The sequence below is a fragment of the Nyctibius grandis genome, chromosome 28 (assembly GCF_013368605.1).
Source record: "Nyctibius grandis isolate bNycGra1 chromosome 28, bNycGra1.pri, whole genome shotgun sequence".
NCBI lineage: Eukaryota > Metazoa > Chordata > Aves > Nyctibiiformes > Nyctibiidae > Nyctibius > Nyctibius grandis.
Window position 1 is genome coordinate 5,983,804 of NC_090685.1, and position 17,470 is coordinate 6,001,273.

The window sequence follows — 17,470 nt, forward strand, 5'->3', positions numbered from 1 at the left end:
GGGCCGGGGGCGGCGGCAGAGCGGGGAAGCGAGGCACCGACACCCCGGGATGAGCAGGGAGCCGCCGTGCCAGCACCCGCATCCCGGGCTGCTGCTGGGACCCGGCGCCCGGGGATACCCCTCCCCGTCCCTCTGCAGGCGGGTGTAGGAGGGTCCCTCTCCCCGGAGCCTTCCCCCCACGGCGGCTGCATCGCCTCCTCCCCAGGGAACAGGGCAGGGTGCGGGGGTCCCCTCCGGAGAGCCATGCACCCACTGCGTGGGACCTGGGAGCAGAGGCTGGCACAGGGCAGGGCACGGTCTGCAGCAGGCGCTGGGCTGCCCGCTCGCAGCAGAAAGCCGAGCTATTGGTGATCGCCCCCTCCTGCACCCCGAAGCCAGCAGGGAGTCCCCCCCGTCATCTGCATCCCCAGCCCTGGGCGTTTTGGTGGCCTCTCAGCGAACAGCAGCAGCTTATGCTGTGCCTGCAGGGAGCAGCCACGGTGGGAATCCCCCTTCCCTGCTCCCCCTGCCCGCCTGGCCACCCCGCCACCGCCAAAGGGAGGGCTTGGTCCTGGGCATCGTCAGGCCGAGGGCTACAGGGACACACAGCGATGGGGACAGGGCTCTGCAGGGGCACTTTTGGATGCCCACAAAGCAGGCATCTCCCCAGTCCTCCCCCAGCACATGGCTGATGGGGACACCCGGCCCCACTGGAGGTCAGTCAGCCCCACTGCCCCCCGCCAGGTACCCAGCGGGAGACCCCCAGCCCTACCCCAGCCCCATGGGCATCCCACGCAGGACTTCCTCCAGCGGTTTGCAGCCGCCAGCCCCACACACCGGGGACGTGCAGGGTCACAAGCCTGGGGTGACAGGGTGTTTAAGACTGGGCTACAGGCAGAGGATGAAGGGTTTGCTCCTTCTCTACGCGTTTCTAATGGCTCCTTTGAGACAAGCCACACGACTACCCGCTGGGAAGCCTCGCTGAGCTGTAAGTACAGGGCTTTTTATTTGAACTGTTAATCTAAATCCATTGTACCTGGTTGGAAAAGCCCCTGTGTGCGATACTCCCTGCGCTTGCTGCATCCTCACTTGAATGTCTATTAGCATCCTCCTTCCCACTCCCTCAGGTCCCCTCTGCTCGTTAGAATAAATATACATAACTTCCATTTGAAAGCCTTTAAGAAAAAAATACGTTGTCAAGGGAAGCTCTTCTAGCATTTTTTACAGATATGCTTGATCTATTTTTATATTTTTTACTGTCATAAATGCATATATCAGAGATTTTTTTCTTCACAAGATACATATTCATTTGAATGCCCAGTACTCAGCTCACACTGGGCTTGTGTAATTCTGATGGTTGTCTCCTTAAAGTAGCTTACAATATACTTCAAAATTTATCAGAAAGAGACTGGCTTTATCTGTTGTATTTTTCTAATCATTCGTGGAAGTTTTGGGTTAACTAAAGGAAAATTTTGCAAATCCACATTATTCCAGACAGACACATTTGTATTCTCTGTCCATTGTGTTTTAAAATAAAAACCCACCCAACTCTCCCAAAGTAAGCTTCTGTTTCCCAGCACATACCTCTGCAAGTGTGAGACAGGCGCATGCTTTGCTGATCGGGGAGATCACACCAGGTCTTAGTTCAAACCCCAGTTTTGCTCTAAAGCTGAGCTTAGCTAGTCGTGAAACAAGAAAGCAAAAGAGTTATAAAGCTACTAATTGCTGCTTTAGATTCCTAGACGAAAGGTGTATGTGAGCAGAAATAATTTGCTCTATTCAGAAGCGAACATCAGAAAGGAGCATCTCAGACAGTTCGTGACCCTTCTCCTCGCCCTGCTCCCTGTGTGGGAGGGAGGGAGGGCTTTCCCTGGGGTACGAAGCCTTGCGGGGTCCTGACACCCACTTGTTCTTTTTGAGCTGGGAGAGAAGTGGGAGCTGGCTCCTTCCCAGCTCTCGGGGTTTGGCATGTCTCACGCGGAGCCGCAGCCGCACAGCACAGCCGTGTGCTGGGGACGGTCCTGAATCACTTTAGGCTTGTCCTGCCATTCCAGTGCAGCCTCCAGTAGCCACTCAGGTTGCCCCGTGCCCCAGCCCAGCCCTAAAACCACCTTTCCATGGATTTTGGTGACGTTTGGCCTGGCCTCCCGGAGCTGCTGCTGTATAGGACGGGTGCGGAGAGAGGCTGAGGATGGGTGTGGGATAAGCTGGATCCCACAGACCCAGCCCCATGGCCCCTCCGTGTGTGTTTGGAGCCTGAATGTGTGAACACCCTTCTGGAAGGAACCTGGATTAGTCACCCCCACCCCACAGATGGGCTGTGTGATGTCTTCCCTGGAAAAGCTCATCTGTCACAGAAATTCCAATTTATCCCTGAAAAAGTGTTTACTCCCCCTTTTTCTCCCTTCCCTTTGTCTTAAGCATTAAAAAAGTTGATCCTTCTATTTTCTCCCTCCCCTTTGAAAGGCAAGACAATGAGTCCATTAAACTCTGAGGCTTATCACAAGCCAGTCGCCTCCTTCAGACACCATATAACGATGTAACAGGGAGCGCTGGCTTTGTGGTGCAAAGCCTGTGTCTTTAAGCAGCCGTGGCTCAGAGATGCAGTGGAGTTAGCAGATGCCTTTGCCAGGCTGTTTCACAGAAATCTGGCATTTGCTGCACCCACAGCCCTGCTCAGCTTAAAAACATACCTCTGGGGTTTATTTCTAACCATTACTCCGGTACCTGTTCCTTTCCAGCCCTGCTCTGACCTTCAGATTTAGATGTGAAAATGCCCTCCAGGTCCCTCCTGGTCTGACAAACCTTTTACGCTGTCTCTCAGACACTGGAAAATACGCAGATCCCTTTACCTGCTTTGGTGTTTGCCCCAGAAACCCCATGGGACGTCTGGTGAGCAAGGCAGGCTGGGGTGCAATGGGGTCCGCAGGGGAACAGGGATTCCCCCGGGCAGGGGGGACCCACCTCATGCCACTGACCTGGCCTTGGCCCTGGGTGACTGCTGTAGGACCAGACTGTCCTGCATGGGCTCGGGTGGCACCTCGACATCTCCGCAGGGGCTGCTGCAGCCTTTTCCTCGGCTCCTGCTACCTGTCTGTGGCCTCTGTCCCTGTGTCACTTAAAAGTTGTCTGAAAACTTCAGAGGGTGACACAAGGCGGAGAAGGTGAGGGGTTTTCCTAATAAGCAGCTGGCTGATTCAAAGCAGGGAGGGAAGCCTTTGGGATGGGGGACAGGCCAGTCTGGAGGTCACAAATGCCTCAGTGGCCGCTGCAGCAAAAGCATCACCAGCTGCAGGAGTCGTGTCCGTACCAGCAGCGACCCTGAAGCGCGAGCAGAGCTCAGGAGCAAGTCACACCTAATAGTGGGATTTTCCAAAGTAGCCGATGTGTGGGGAAAAATGTCATTCTTCAACCAAGAGAGTAAATCCAGTGTCCCTGCTGAGGACACCCAACACCCCTGTGCCAGGAGCGGGGGGACCGCGCGGGTATGGGTCTGCTCCGCGCATCCCCAGCCGTCTTGACGGATAAGGTAGGTGGAGAAATCTGATTTCAAGGGGATGCAGGACGATCAGAAACCTTTTGATTTGCCTTTTTATTCTAAGCAAGACGGGTAAATGCATTTGAAGGCGTGGGAATGCTTCTCTTTGTTAGATGCTTTAACTGCCGCTTGTTAGAAGATGGAATTTCTGCTGGATGGAAAAGCCCAGCTCCCAGAAGCTCCTAAAATCCTGAAACACACTAGAAATCAAAACTTTGTTTTTTTATTTCTCCACCAACATACAGGTTTTTAATTCAGAGCCATCAATGATTCTGAATCATGGTTTTGTTATGTTTCAACATCACAAAAATAATATTTTACATGACAGAACACACAAGAGGAAACAAAGCAGGCAGATGAATTGTTTTGACACTTCTTCCACTGAAATTCTCCCTAAAACTGACACCTTCTGTGGAAACACTTTGATTTTGGCAAAACTGCCTTTGCTGCTGGGTAGATGACACCATCGAAGGACGTTTTGACCAGGTCTAATTAGCAGCGCAGGTAGTCAGGCTACAAAGCTCTTTGGCAGAATCACTGCGGCGGTGATTTGATGAGCTCTGTTTGTTCCATGGGGGAGGCTCTTTGGGGGATAAATCCTCTCTTCAGTGACTAATTACCTGTTTGAACAAGGAAAGCCCCGTGGGTGAGGTGCTGGAGGTGCAGTAAGCTGCCTTCCTTGGGCCATCAGCAAAGGGAGAAAGTTTTAGGAGATTAAAAAAAAGCAAGGAAAAGTTTGACCTGGAAAAATCATTGGCTTTTCTTTTTTTTTCCTTCCATACCACTGAAGAACATCTGCCCGAAGCTGTTTCTCTCCCCTCCCCTCTCCCTGATCCTCACTTTTCAAAACACAGACACCCCCCTCACTTCCCCGGGGTGCTTCTGGCCCTCTCCCTGCCAGCAGCACCCAGAGCAGGGGGAGCCTTGTGTCCCCTCCAGCCCCTCCTGTGTCTCACCCGCAGGTGGAACCAGCTCCTGCTCTGCTGATCATGGTCAACAAGACCTTAAATTACTGGGGTCCTGGTTTTGAGGACGACGTTATCAACATTAACGTGGGGGGTCTGAGGAGGCGGCTCAGCTCCAGCGCCCTCTCCAAGTTCCCTGACACCCGCCTGGGACGCCTGCTCTCCTGCGACTCGGAGGAGTCCATCCTGCAGCTCTGCGATGACTACGACGTGAGCGCCAGGGAGTTCTACTTCGACCGAAACCCCGGCTTCTTCCTCTACGTGCTCCACTTCTACCAGACGGGGAAGCTGCACGTCATGGAGGAGCTGTGCGTCTTCTCCTTCTGCCAGGAGATCGAGTACTGGGGCATCAACGAGTTCTTCCTGGACTCCTGCTGCAGCTACCGCTACCACGAGCGCAAGCTGGAGAGCCGGCACCACAACTGGGACGAGGAGAGCGAGGTCAGCAGCGTGGACACGTCCCCCGATGAGATCTCTGACATCAACCACGACCTGCTGCGCTACAGCACGCTGCGCTGCGGCAACGTGCGCAAACGCCTCTGGCTCACCATGGAGAACCCCGGCTACTCCATCCCCAGCAAGCTCTTCAGCTTCGTGTCCATCAGTGTGGTGCTGGTTTCCATAGCCACCATGTGCATCCACAGCATGCCTGAGTACCAGGAGGTGGATGAGAATGGCAACGTGCTCGATGAATCCGTCCTGCACAAGCTGGAGTATTTCTGCATCTCCTGGTTCACCTTCGAAGTGTCTTCCCGCCTCCTGCTCTCCCCCAACCCCAGGAAGTTCTTCAAGCACCCGCTGAACCTGATTGACATTGTCTCGGTCTTGCCCTTCTACTTCACCCTCTTGGTGGACGTGACCATGGGCAGTGATTCGGAGCTGGGCAACCTGGGCAAGGTCGTGCAGGTGTTTCGGCTCATGAGGATATTCCGGGTGCTGAAGCTGGCTCGTCACTCCACTGGCCTGAGGTCACTGGGGGCCACCTTGAAGGTAAACTGGCTCTCTATCTCCTTACCTACTCTTTTAGGCTCTGGGCAACAAGGAGACCTCTGGTGTGGCTGGGGGATGTGGATGTACCCATTCCCAGTTTGCTGCCCGCTCTGGGTGGTGTCTGGCAAGCTTGCTGCAAGGGTGGGATGGGCTGTGGTGTGTCTGCTAAAGAAACCAAGCGTGAGGAGCACTGCACGAGTCCTCTTTGCACACACTCAGAGCAAATAGCAATTCACCCCATTGCTTGCAGACTTTGCCTCATGCAGAACTGGTGCTTTCAGTGACTTGTCCATCCCTTCCCCACCGTGGAGCGCAAGCCCTGTTGCATGGTGTTGGAATGGATTCAGCCATGCATGGGTGGATGGTGATGTCCCACCAGAAGTGGGCCACTGCCTAGTTGGGCTGTGAGCAACCTGCTGAGCAGGGACCCGGCCAGCCAGCAGCTGCTGGGTATGCCAGCACCAGTGTGTGTGGCTCAGAGCTGCTCCTATCCCCAGTCTGGGAGAAGGGGGAACCTCCTAAGGGCATGCTGTCAGCTGGCCAGAGGCCAGTGTCCAACCCTTGGTGTCTGCCCATCTAGGGAGACACAGAGGTCCTGGTCCTGAGCTGACACTTGGATGCTCCAGAATATGACGAGGCTGGGACTAGCACATGGTTAACCACGGGTGGCACAAAGCAACAATAGAAAAGCAAAGGGTTAGCTGCAGGAGCTGGGACAACCAACCCAAGGCAGGGTCCATGCCCCCAGCAGAGCTTGGGCTACCTGAAGCTCCCTCAGGGTGCTGGAAAAGCTTGGGGAAAGCACGGTGTGCAGGGCTGGGGGAAGCTGGCCCCAGGACAGGAGGAAGAGCGGGATGAGGAGATGCTGAGACAGCGAAGGACCGGGCTCCAGGCATGCTGAGCGGTGGCACCCCTGCAGGTCTGGTGAGAGGCGGTCTGCAGCCTCCGCAGCGTGCCCCAAGGCTGCGTTTCTCCAGACCCCTCTGCAGGAGTCAAAGCATGAAGCCATCATGGAATCCCCACCAGCCTGGTGCCGCAGCCCAAACCGCCATCGCTGCAGCTCTGCTGTGCAGCACGGACCACCCGTGGTGACCTGTGTGGCTCTCTGCTCTCCCTCACCATCCCTCCCTCCTCCATCCCCCTCATGCTGAGGGCCACATGCCCAAATCTGGGGGGGGGGTTAAACTGTCCCCTCACCTCCTGTGCATACACAGGAAATCCAGCTTGCTGCAGAGGCCAATTAAACTCAGCCTTTAATTGTCTCTGGTTCTTGGGACCACATCAAGAGAAATCCTAAAGCTGATCCTCAAGCCTGCCAAGACGCAGTGTGACTCATGCTCTCGATGCCCCACCACATGCAGGGCTTGTGCTGGGCACAGGCAGGAGGCCACCGGGGCAAACCTCTCCTCGCGGGGCTGCCTCTGCTCCCCACGGCCAAACCAGACGACTGGTTTTTCCAAGCACTGCTCATGCAAACATCCCTGTGCTTTTTCCCCCTTCAAACAAATGGTGTGCCACGGAGAGCAATCCTCATAAGGGAGCTTGAACTCCAACCCAAGGGACACTCTCCTCGCACTCGGCGCCTGGCAGGGGCCCGCAGCTCCTGGTGCTGCTCCCTGTGAAGGGCCATCGCAGGGGTGAAGCGGGCTGGGGACACCCCCTTTCTCGCTGCTGCAGCAGTGGCAGGGCTGGCACAGGATGTCCTGGTGTCAGCAGGACTCGACTGCCAGGGTTGGACCCATTCCTGTGGGTGAGTCGTGGAGAAAAACAACCCTCGAATGTGGCTGGGGATGAGGACGGGCAGCAGGAAAGGTCTTCTGCCAACTTCTGCTGCGAAGCAGGACCAGCCCAGCACTAATCCTGCAAAGCCCACAGAGCATCACAGTAAGTGGGGGGGAAAATTTCCTGGCATCCACAAAGCCTGCTGAAAACAGGGGCCAGGGAGGATTGTTTGAAATGAAGATGCCTGAAATCCTACCTGCATCGTGCTGACTTTGTACACTCACCTTGAAAGAGCAATTAGCAAGTGACAGCCCCGTGTAACACTGCTTGTGAAACGTAACTAAAACTGTACACACAGGAAGGGCTCCCCGAACCCTTCCTGCGCTCCATTGAAGCGTGAACACCACACTGCAGCAGAGCAGGGACTGATGGACTCATCTGCACGTTATTAAGCAGCAGATGAGATCCGGGGAGCCGGCAGCATCCCAGCTCCGGCCTCCGCCGAGCCGCTGATTCACCCGGTGACGTGCTGGGAGGTGCCGCTTTGCCGGGACTCCGGAGCCAGCTGCGAGCAGGGACGAGCGAAGACACAAATCTGACGCAGCAGCTCGGCGTTGTGATTTACTGGGCACGTAAATTACAACGTCTTGTTAATCATAATTTACTTCCTATGGCAAGAGCATAAAGCAGCAGCAGAGTAAAGGCTGTTAACGGCCAGGAAGCGGGAGCGGTGGCTCTGGCAACAAAAGTAATTGTTCCCCTGCCACGAAAGTGCTAGCACAGGAGTTTCTGCCATTTGTGCATCATGAAGTCTGAAGGGTCTTCAGATTGCTTGGGGCCTGATCCAGGGTCTATTTAATTTGAGGAGAGGCTTCCCACACGTCTCTTCTCTTCCTCCCTGCCAGGCACACCGTCCGTTGCAGCTTCCCGGGGGCAGGTTAGGTGCCTGTCTCCTGCTGGCAGTCGATAGGTGTTAGGCACCGAGTAATTTAGGCATTTGCAGGGATCTACAGGAGCTGCTGTCTGTCCCCTTAGGGGCCTAAATACCCAAACGGGTTGGAAGAGCCGGAGCTGCACGTCCCCAGGCAGCAGATGCATCACCGCTACTGCGGGCCACCTCCATGCTCGGTCCCCACGCTGGTATCTCCGGCCAGGCCCAAACCAGGCTTTTCCATGTCATTTGTCTTCTGCTGTACTGGAGGAAAGATGTGCATTCGGCACGGGAAGGCGCCCATGCATGGCCCACAGCTGTCCCAAAGGCAGGAGCCCAAGGAGACTGCCTTCGGGGTGGCTGTTTTGCTGGAGCCTTTTATCACCCAGCATCACCTCCCCCATGGCTGGCTGCTTGCTAAGCCTGCAGCCCACCTGGACCTTGGCTAAAACTGCATCTCCCCACCCGAATCCCAGCTGCGGCTGCCTGTCCCCAGATCAATGAGCCAACCACACATTTTGAGGATAAATGGCTGCAAATAGGTGGTAGCCAGTTCCTGAGGATCAGCTGGGAGATTCCTGGAGCCTCCCCTGTGCCTCGAGCCTTAACCGTGCTTGTCAATCAAAGCAGTAGGAGCTATCGAGCTGCCTGACTTCCCCTTCGCCCTCCAACACAACCCGGGGCCATAACTGATACTCTTTAAAAATGTATAAGGTTATTCAGCTCTGCTGTTCCCCAGCTGGGACACACAGACGTGCTGTGAAGCTCCAGCCAGGAGCAAGTCTTTCATGGCCAAGTGACACATCCTTGAAACTCAGCTGTTTGTCCTTCCCAAGGAGCTCCCCCGAGCTGCTATAGGGCATTTGCACCACAGGTGACAGCGGAGAAGGAGATTATTTCCCCTCAGTATTACTGGCATTAGCTGAGCAGCTTTTGCCAGCGGTCTAAGCAAAATCTTCTCGCTCCCTGCTGCGAATCCACCTCCTTTGTGTCTCGTCTTGACCATGGAAGCTCTTTTCCCACATCTTCTGCTGTTTGCTTTGCTCGAATGTAGTTTCATTTAGTCATTATACAGTCTCAAATAAAGCATTCTCTTTATTCTAGGAGACTGGGGAAAAAAACCCAACATAATCAGAGCTTTGCTTTCCTGTCCCGAAAAGATGACGAGCAAGGGGGCAGATGAGTGGGCAGAAACATCCAAGAAATTCGCTTGTGACAAGCAGAAGGCGAGCAGCCTCACCGTGCTGTGGGGATGGCGGTGACTTTGGCACTGGCCAGTGGGTAGCCTGGCCCTGCCAGAACACAGGCTCTGCAGTCCCCTCCCACTCTAGGACAAGGAGAGCCCCCCCATCCCCACAAGCTTTCCCATTTATAGTGAACCTGACGTTAATCATAGAATGGTTTCAGTTGGAAGGGACCTTAATGATGTAGCACACACCTGTGGCCAGCCTGGGGCAGCTGCCCTGGCTCTCACTGCTAGTGGCCTTGATCACCACGGATGGCCACAAACTGAAACTAAATGTAACAGAAAAGTGATTCTATAATTTTATCTTCACGAAACCAGGACATCCCCCAACTGCCCACAGCCTTTTCCCACCCCAGGTTTTTGGCACAGGTTTATATTTTGCTCAAAAATTAAGAATATCCAAAGGAAGACTGCAACATAAATGTTTTCCTTTGAAACCTGAGAAAAAAATGGCTTCTTCAAGGAGTGCTGCACACCTCTACCATCAATCTGTGCCCCTCTGGGTCCCGTGTGCCAGCCTGGGATGTTGGGTGTCCCACGGCCCCCTTCCTGTGGGTGCTCCCAGACCCCTTGGCGTGGGGCTCAGCAAGCTTGGCGGTGCAGCACCCCATGGGGGTGGGTGCTGAGACCAGCCCACGCTGACTATGGATGGAACCCTGGACTGACCCGATGACCAGGGCTGCTTGGATTCATGTCAGCTCGGAGGTTCACTTCGAGTCTCCCATGGAGGAGCAGCAAAACCTGAAGGGAAATGTCATTATCTCAGAAACAGTTTCTGCAAGAAAACTCTCGCTGGAACAAGCCCCTCTGCAGACATTGCCAGAGACTCCTCACCGGGCTCTTTGGGTGCTGTGCAGGTGCCAACGGCTGACCCCTAACCTGTCACCCAGCCCTGGGGCTGGGGTGCCAAGCCAAGAGAGACTTGCTGCTGGGCTGGTGCCTCCCAAGTCGAATCAGCCGGAGCTTTGCCTCCAGTAGCCACGAAACCTCATCTCATTTGGTGGCTGGAACAGAGCAGGGGGGCTGGCTGCCTCCACACAGGTTTCTTTCTGCAAGAAGGCAGTGCAGAGACCCCCACCCCTGCATCTGGCTCCTGCACCCATGGGCGCTGGGGAGGGGTGGGAGCCTGACCCTGCTGTGGGGGGCTGTGGGGCCACTGGAGCTGCTGCCCAGCCCAGCCGAGCAACAGAGCGGCTGTGCTGCAGCGAGCCCAGCCAAGCACTGCCTTATGCTGCTTTAGGATTGCTGGTGTCCTACAGCCAGCTCAAACACAGGTTAAAGTCATCCAGAAGCTCAGGGCTCACGTGTCCCCAGGAATGGGACCACAAGGGCCAGAAACTGGGGCAGGGGGTAGTTTCTGCATCCCGTGAGTGCAATATCCTGCACCGGCGTGTACGAGCAAGAGCCTCCTGACCTCTGCTAGCTGGAGTGCCCCAATCCCTCCTGCCCAGGTGTGTAACGAAGGGTTAAACGGACCCCGGGACTGTAGGTGGTGGTGGGGTATGCGGGGGGAGAGGGTGAGTCCTGGGGCTCTGGTTATGGGGTTGCCTGGCAGCCGGGGAGCCCAGGGCTGAAGAGCTGGGGCTGAGCCTGGAGCAGAGGCACCATCCTCCCCACCAGCACATCGCCCGTGTCTCAGGAAAATGCACATCGCTTCACTCAGAGGCTGCCTGCGAGGTGGTTCTGGGGACCTGCCAAGATAAAAGGAAAATGTGTCTAAATCTTGTCAGCTGAGACCAGGCCGGAGCGCTGGAGGCAGGGGAGCAGGCTCTGCCCGGGAGCCCCGGCTGGGAAGCACAGGCTCCCCTTCCCTCCCGGCACTGCCTCCCTGCGCAGGCTGGCGGGGGGCAGAGGGGCGGCGGGGGGTGCCCAGGCTGACTCGCTCTGGGTGTGGGGTCACCCACGCACCCCCCCCAACCCGTCTCAGCCCAGCCCCAAAGCAGGACATCCCACGGCAGGGATGGGCAGAGGCACCGAGGTCCCCCGTGTTTGCGCTGCGGGATCCCAGTGTCCCGGCCGTGCGGTGGCCCTGCTGACCACGGCTCTGCTTTGCCTTCCAGCACAGCTACCGGGAGGTGGGGATCCTGCTGCTCTACCTGGCTGTGGGGGTCTCCGTCTTCTCCGGCGTGGCCTACACAGCCGAGAAGGAGGAAGATGTGGGCTTCGACACCATCCCGGCGTGCTGGTGGTGGGGCACGGTCAGCATGACCACCGTGGGCTATGGCGACGTGGTGCCCGTCACCGTGGCGGGCAAGCTGGCCGCCTCGGGCTGCATCCTGGGGGGCATCCTGGTCGTGGCGCTGCCCATCACCATCATCTTCAACAAGTTCTCCCACTTCTACCGCAAGCAGAAGGCGCTGGAGGCGGCCGTGAGGAACAGTGGGAAGAAAGACCCCGAGGACGTGGAGAGCACCTCCAGCCGCGACCGAGACTCGGAGGCTCTGAGCGAGACCTCCCTGGGCAGAGGCAGCCCCGAGCGCCGCGGTCTGACCCCCGGCGCCCACCCCGCGCCCTGAACCCACCGCGCTGCGGCACCGGGGTGTGTGTGGGACCCACTTGCTCGCTGCGAGCACGGCACAGCTGTTGCACCGGCACACGGTGGAGGAGCCAGGCTCTCCCTGTCTCCTGGCATCACCCCTGTCCTGCGAAGGACAGGAGGGGGTGGAGGAGATGCCCAGGGGGTGCCGGCTGCTTCCAGCCTCCCGGACGCAGCGGCCAGGTCCGCCTGGACGTGTCTCAGCCTTCACCCAGCACAGCCGTGCTCCCCCGGGCTGCGAAGGGAGGCTGCAGCGCTGGACACAGCCCTGCCAGAAAGGGAGTGAGAAAAAAGGAATACAGATGATGCTCGATCAGGCACTGCCCAGCTGCATGAAGGGGGATTTTCCTCTGCCCTGAGGTTTCATGTTGTCCAGGGGGAGGTTAAATAGCCTGAGGGTGAGGCAGCCCCCGGCCAGGCTGGCTGCCCTTGCAGGTCCTGTGCCAGACCAGCATCAACTCCAGCCCCAGCCTCGTCCTACCCCCAGCTGGAAACAGCCTCGAAAGGCTCAGCTGTGCCGCCGGCCATGGGGGAAGAGGGGTTGGAAATGAGTGTGTGTGGGAGGAGAGCTGGTGTCCAGCTCGGGAGGAGCCCCACTGTCCCCAGTCCCTGAAGCGGGACCGACTGGACCTCACCTCCCTTCCATCGCAGCTGGGGTTTAACCGCTCTCCTGCGCTGCCACTGCTGGGACCGCCCAGGGACCTGGGGACTGTGCTGGGAGCGTGGCACGGCCTGGGGGGAGACCCACTGGGGTGACCGGGCAAAAGGGACACTGTCCTCCAAGGCAGGAGCAGCCGGAGGGGATCAAGCTGGGGGAGCCGAGGGGCCACCCCCAGTGGGGCTCTGCCCCCCAAGCCCTTCGCTCCATGGGGCTCCCACGCCATGGGGCGGCTGTTTCGGAGGAGCCCATGCACACACCCCCTCTGCAGGGGGGAGCACCCCATGGCTGTGGGACAGCAGGGGCAGAGGGGACCTTGCGCTGCTCCTCATCATCGTCACCTCGCGGCCGGGGAGGGGGGTCTGCCTGAGAGCCGGGGTCCCCTTCCCGCCCGGACCCCCCACCCGCCTGAGCATGTGCGGGGCCGCTCCCAGCACAGCATTAATTCCCTACGGAGTTTTTCCTTGACCCCAGGTTCTCTGTTTGGAAACTGTGCAGCTCCTCGGTGCACAGAGGAATACCCCCAGCACTGCCTGTTCTGAGCAGGAGAAATGTGCACCCTGTAACCCCTGATCAGCTCAAAAACATGCTGATGGCTGCAGGATGGCCCCAGGCACCTGGGTCGGGGTGTTTGCCCCTGCTTGTCCTGGCTGGCTTTTGGCACAGCCGCAGCGCACGGTGCTGGCTCTGCCTGTAGCGACCTGCCCATCATGGAGGAGAAAAGAGAAGCCAACGCCAGTGTGGGTCCAGCCTTCCTGAACCCCAGTGGGACTTGGGTGGGGTCCCCAGGGAACAGCGGTGCAGGATGGGAGGGTGCTCACACTCCTGGCACCATCGAGTCTTCCAGTATTGACGGTCTGTGGTCGGCTCTGCGCTCGCTCTTACTGCGAGCTGGGATGGGGCAGCTCCACCGCCTGCTCCGGCCAGCTCCTGCCGCACTGTTACTTGAATAAAGGAAGGAGTTTCCCCTTCTCTCTATCAATATTCCAGTAGCAAAATGTATTAAGATGTGAAGACTAAATTACATGTATTAATTAAAAAGCATTATGCAAATAATTAAGAGCATGGAAATTACTTTTCTATCTATGCATGGATGCATACTGTATATTTTATTAAAGCCCTGAGACACCCCCTTCGGACGCTGCGTTTCTGTTCTGCGGCAGCTCCGTGCCGAGCGTCGGCTGAGCCGGGGCTGGGTCAGTGGGGGGGTGCGGGAGGATCCTCGCTGGAGCGTTTTGGATAACCCACCTCCTGGGTGCCCAACGGACTGGGTGTCCCCGGGGTGCGAGGGAACGGGTGGGAGCTGGCGGGCTCCGGGCAGAGCCGCGCAGGGAGCCAGGCATCGCGGCTGGGAGGGAGGGGAGCACAGAGCAGCTGTCAGAGGGAGAGGAGAGGATCGCAATTAACATTAAAAATGCAGGACGATTCCCAAAGCACAGCGCTTGCTCCATCCAAGCACGGTTCGTTCCTCACCCGCGAAATCCGGGAAGCAGGCGGGCAGGAGCAGAGATCTGCAGGAACGCGCCCGCTGCCATCAGCAGCATGGAGGGATGCGGGAGTGGAACAAACCCAGCGCCGGGAGCCCAGGAGCAGCCACCAGCCGTCACTGCCCCTAACAGCCACGCTTGTTTTAAGAAACTGATTTTGATCTCAAGCTCATGGGCTGTGTTTTGGACTAGAAGCAGTAACGGCTCCATTTTAAAAGAAACCATAGTTTGGGTAGCAAGTGTTAATCGCTTAACTTGGTTAAACACCGTTTTAGGCCCCCCTTTGGCAGCAGAAGGCTGGAGGACGCGTGTGCGTGCTCCTCACCAGCTCCCCACCGTCCCGCTCGCCGCTGCGGCTGCCAGCAAGGGCAGGGATCAGCGCCCGCCATGGGGAGGGGATACAGCATGCTGCAGCTCTGGAGACCCGGGAGGAGCCGGTCCCTCACACCGACACCTGCGTCCATCCCCGCTGCTCTCATTAGCTCCAAGTACTAAAGCCAGGAGGGCTGAAGCCCACCCAGACTCAGGGCAGCGGGTGCAGGTCAGCAGCTGCTCACATTCCACAGCGGAGTTTAAATCCCATCTCCTGGCCTGGAGAACGTCCCCTCGGCTTTAGTGGCCCTGATCACATCCAGCCCCCGCTGCTTTCCTCACTGCAAAGGCAAAGCTCAGACCGGCCTCCAGCAAACTGCCCCTGATAGGGACTGTGGTCGTCAGCAGATGAGAGCTATCACTAATTAAGCTGTGTTATCACAGGCTGCCTCTGGCCAACACTGCTTGTAGATGTAGAAAAGTTCAGTAGCCCCTTGGGAGGTTTAGAGGAGCCCTAAGGACAGCACCACACAGCATCGGGCTGCCTGAGGAAATACCTTTGCACTTGCAGAGGGTTTTAAGCCCCCAGGCAGAGGCTGAGCACACAAGGAATCATGGAATCATTTTGGTTGGAAAGGGCCTTTAAGATCATCCAGTCCAACCGTTAACCCAGCACTGCCAAGCCCACCACTAACCCATGTCCCCAAGCACCACATCTAGTCATCTTTTAAATCCCTCCAGGGATGGTGGCTCCACCACTGCCCTGGGCAGCCTGTTCCAGGGCTTGACAACCCTTTCGGTGAAGAAATTTTTCCTGATATCCAATCTAAACCTCCCCTGGCACAACTTGAGGCCGTTTCCTCTCGTCCTGTCACTTGTTACTTGGGAGAAGAGACCAACACCCACCTCACTACACCCTCCTTTCAGGCAGTTGTAGTCAGCGAGAAGGTCTCCCCTCAGTCTCCTTTTCTCCAGACTAAACACCCCCAGTTCCCTCAGCTGCTCCCCATCACACTTATTCTCCAGACCCTTCACCAGCTTCGTTGCCTTTCTTTGGACTCACTCCAGCACCTCAATGTCTTTCCTGTAGTGAGGGGCCCAAAACAAGGAGCAGCATCCCCAGCCACGCTGAGCAAGTCCCGCACCAATTTTCTCTCCAGAGAGGAGTTCTCTCACCAGCGCACCCAGCTCCTTCAAGGGGGTGGCTGCTCTTTGGGAGCTGGCTCTCCTCTGCCTCAGGGGGGTAGTTTTGTGCTCTGATGCTGCTTGGGCTTTATCCTCCTTTATCCTAAAGGCAGCACAGAAGGCTGAGCTCATTCCTGATGCTGTAAGTGGCCCCTGATGCTCTGAAATGAGGGGGGTGTCTCCAGGCTGCTTGTCTGCAGGGGGCTGGCTGGGGGGGACCTGCTGCTGTCCCTGTGCCAAACGCATTCCTGCACTAGATGCGAGCGGAGGGAAGGATTAAAAATAGAGTTCAATCTTTATTCCTTTGAGAATTTTCCCGTTAAAAAAAAATAATCCACACGCTGCTGATCTTTCCAAGGCAAAAGCTCCCCCAACGTGGGGGTTAAAAGCAAGGCAGGACCTCCCGTGACCCCCTCTGCCACGCCGCAAACGGCGGCTGCCCTCGGAGCGGGGCTGGCGTGCGAGAGCTCCAGGCTCGGGTTTGGGAAAGCCACGAAAGATGTTGTTTTCTTTTTTTAGCCTCCTGCTCTCCGTGAAGACATTAGGATTTGTGTGGCTATGAGTAACCGCACCAGGAGAATCCTCCCACTGCTGCGCAGGCAGCTCTAGCAGAGCTGAGTTGAGCAGAGCAGGGAGAACCGGGTGCAGGAAGGTGCCCGGCACCAGAGGAGTGGGTGATCGCAGCCCACACTCGCCTCAGCGAGACACTTCTGTGCAGCGACGGGTTGCCAGGACTGGTCTAACTCACTATTTCTAAGGCAAGGAGGAAATTCATGGTCTTTTGCTAATCCCTAATCAGTTTTTCTGAGAGTGACTGTGTTGTCACTGGGTACAGTGGGTAAATCAATTAAACACTTCATCAGGTTATTTCTCCAAAAGCTGCTCTCTGCACTCACAAAATGACTGATGAAACAGTGGCTTTCTCGCCTCCAGGGAATGGTGATTAAGGAATGACCTTATTAAGCTATTTAATGCAGCTGAGAATTAGACAACTCTGCTCAGAGACCACGTAAACCTCATTACTTTTGTTTAAAACTTCTTTGCCAACTTTCAGATCCATGACGACCCTGAGCGTGGTTTGTGCACTCAGCTGGTTATTGGAAAACTGGGAGATGTTACAGGGCTTGACCTGCAGGAAGGAAAGCCTCCTCGCCAGCAGCGGTTCGGGGATCTGTCCTGCTCGTAGGCTCCTACAGCCCTGCTGATCTCAGCTCAGGGAGTCAAAAATCAGAGCTGACTGCTTGAGTACGTACATGTTAAATCAGCGTTACCTGTAATTCCTGTATTTGCTGAACCACGTATAGAGACAACCAGTGCTGCAAATCAAACTTTTGTTTTACAAAATTAAAACACTTTCTCCTGGTAGCAAGAAAGCCCCAAAGTCTGCATATACTCATGGGTTCACTTTAGCCATTATCTGAACCACGGCTGTTAACTCAGCTGTAAGAAACACGTAAGCTCAAGGCTTTCGTTCTAACCGTTTGAGATAGCTAAAGGCATAGCCTTGAAGGGGTGGGATTAAGTTAACCAAGTATGTCTAGACGGGTCACACAACTTCAGGAGCAGAAAAACACAGGTGAGGTGTGCAGGGAAGCAAAGCACCATCCGATGCGTCGAATCTGGTGAGAGCAGTAGAGGGGGAAAACCACCCTGCGCCTTTGGTTCATGATCATCCCCTCTACAGTTAACGAGTGATGGTCCAGAGCTCGTGAGCCCCTCGGGCCGAGGAAAGGCTGCCCTGCAGCTCAGCCACCCCTGGATTGTGCAGAGGCAGGTCTGCGTGAGGCTGTTCTGCTGCTGTGACCACTCTGGATGGGATTCAGGGACTCCGAGCTCCCTCCGCTTCAGCGCTGTATTGATTTTAATAGCGACAGCCTAGAGAGGAGCAGAACAGACTGTGCTTTTTAGATGGAATTGAATT

At 56.4% G+C, this 17,470-nt stretch overlaps 1 protein-coding gene across 1 annotated transcript; it reads left to right on the top strand.

Annotated features, from left to right (window-relative positions):
* Positions 1-532: 532 nt before the first annotated feature.
* On the top strand, positions 533-11,887 carry KCNS1 (potassium voltage-gated channel modifier subfamily S member 1). Its single transcript, XM_068419737.1, has 3 exons — positions 533-571; positions 4,480-5,472; positions 11,432-11,887. Exons 2-3 carry the CDS (start codon positions 4,507-4,509, stop codon positions 11,885-11,887), a joined length of 1,422 nt encoding a protein of 473 aa, XP_068275838.1. The 5' UTR covers positions 533-571; positions 4,480-4,506.
* The last annotated feature ends 5,583 nt before the right edge of the window (positions 11,888-17,470 follow it).

Coding starts and splice junctions, on each gene's coding strand:
- KCNS1 (XM_068419737.1), top strand. CDS start 4,507: ATGGTCAACAAGACCTTAAATTACTGGGGTCCTGGTTTTGAGGACGAC. Junction 5,473..11,431: donor CACTGGGGGCCACCTTGAAG/GTAAACTGGCTC, acceptor TTTGCCTTCCAG/CACAGCTACCGGGAGGTGGG.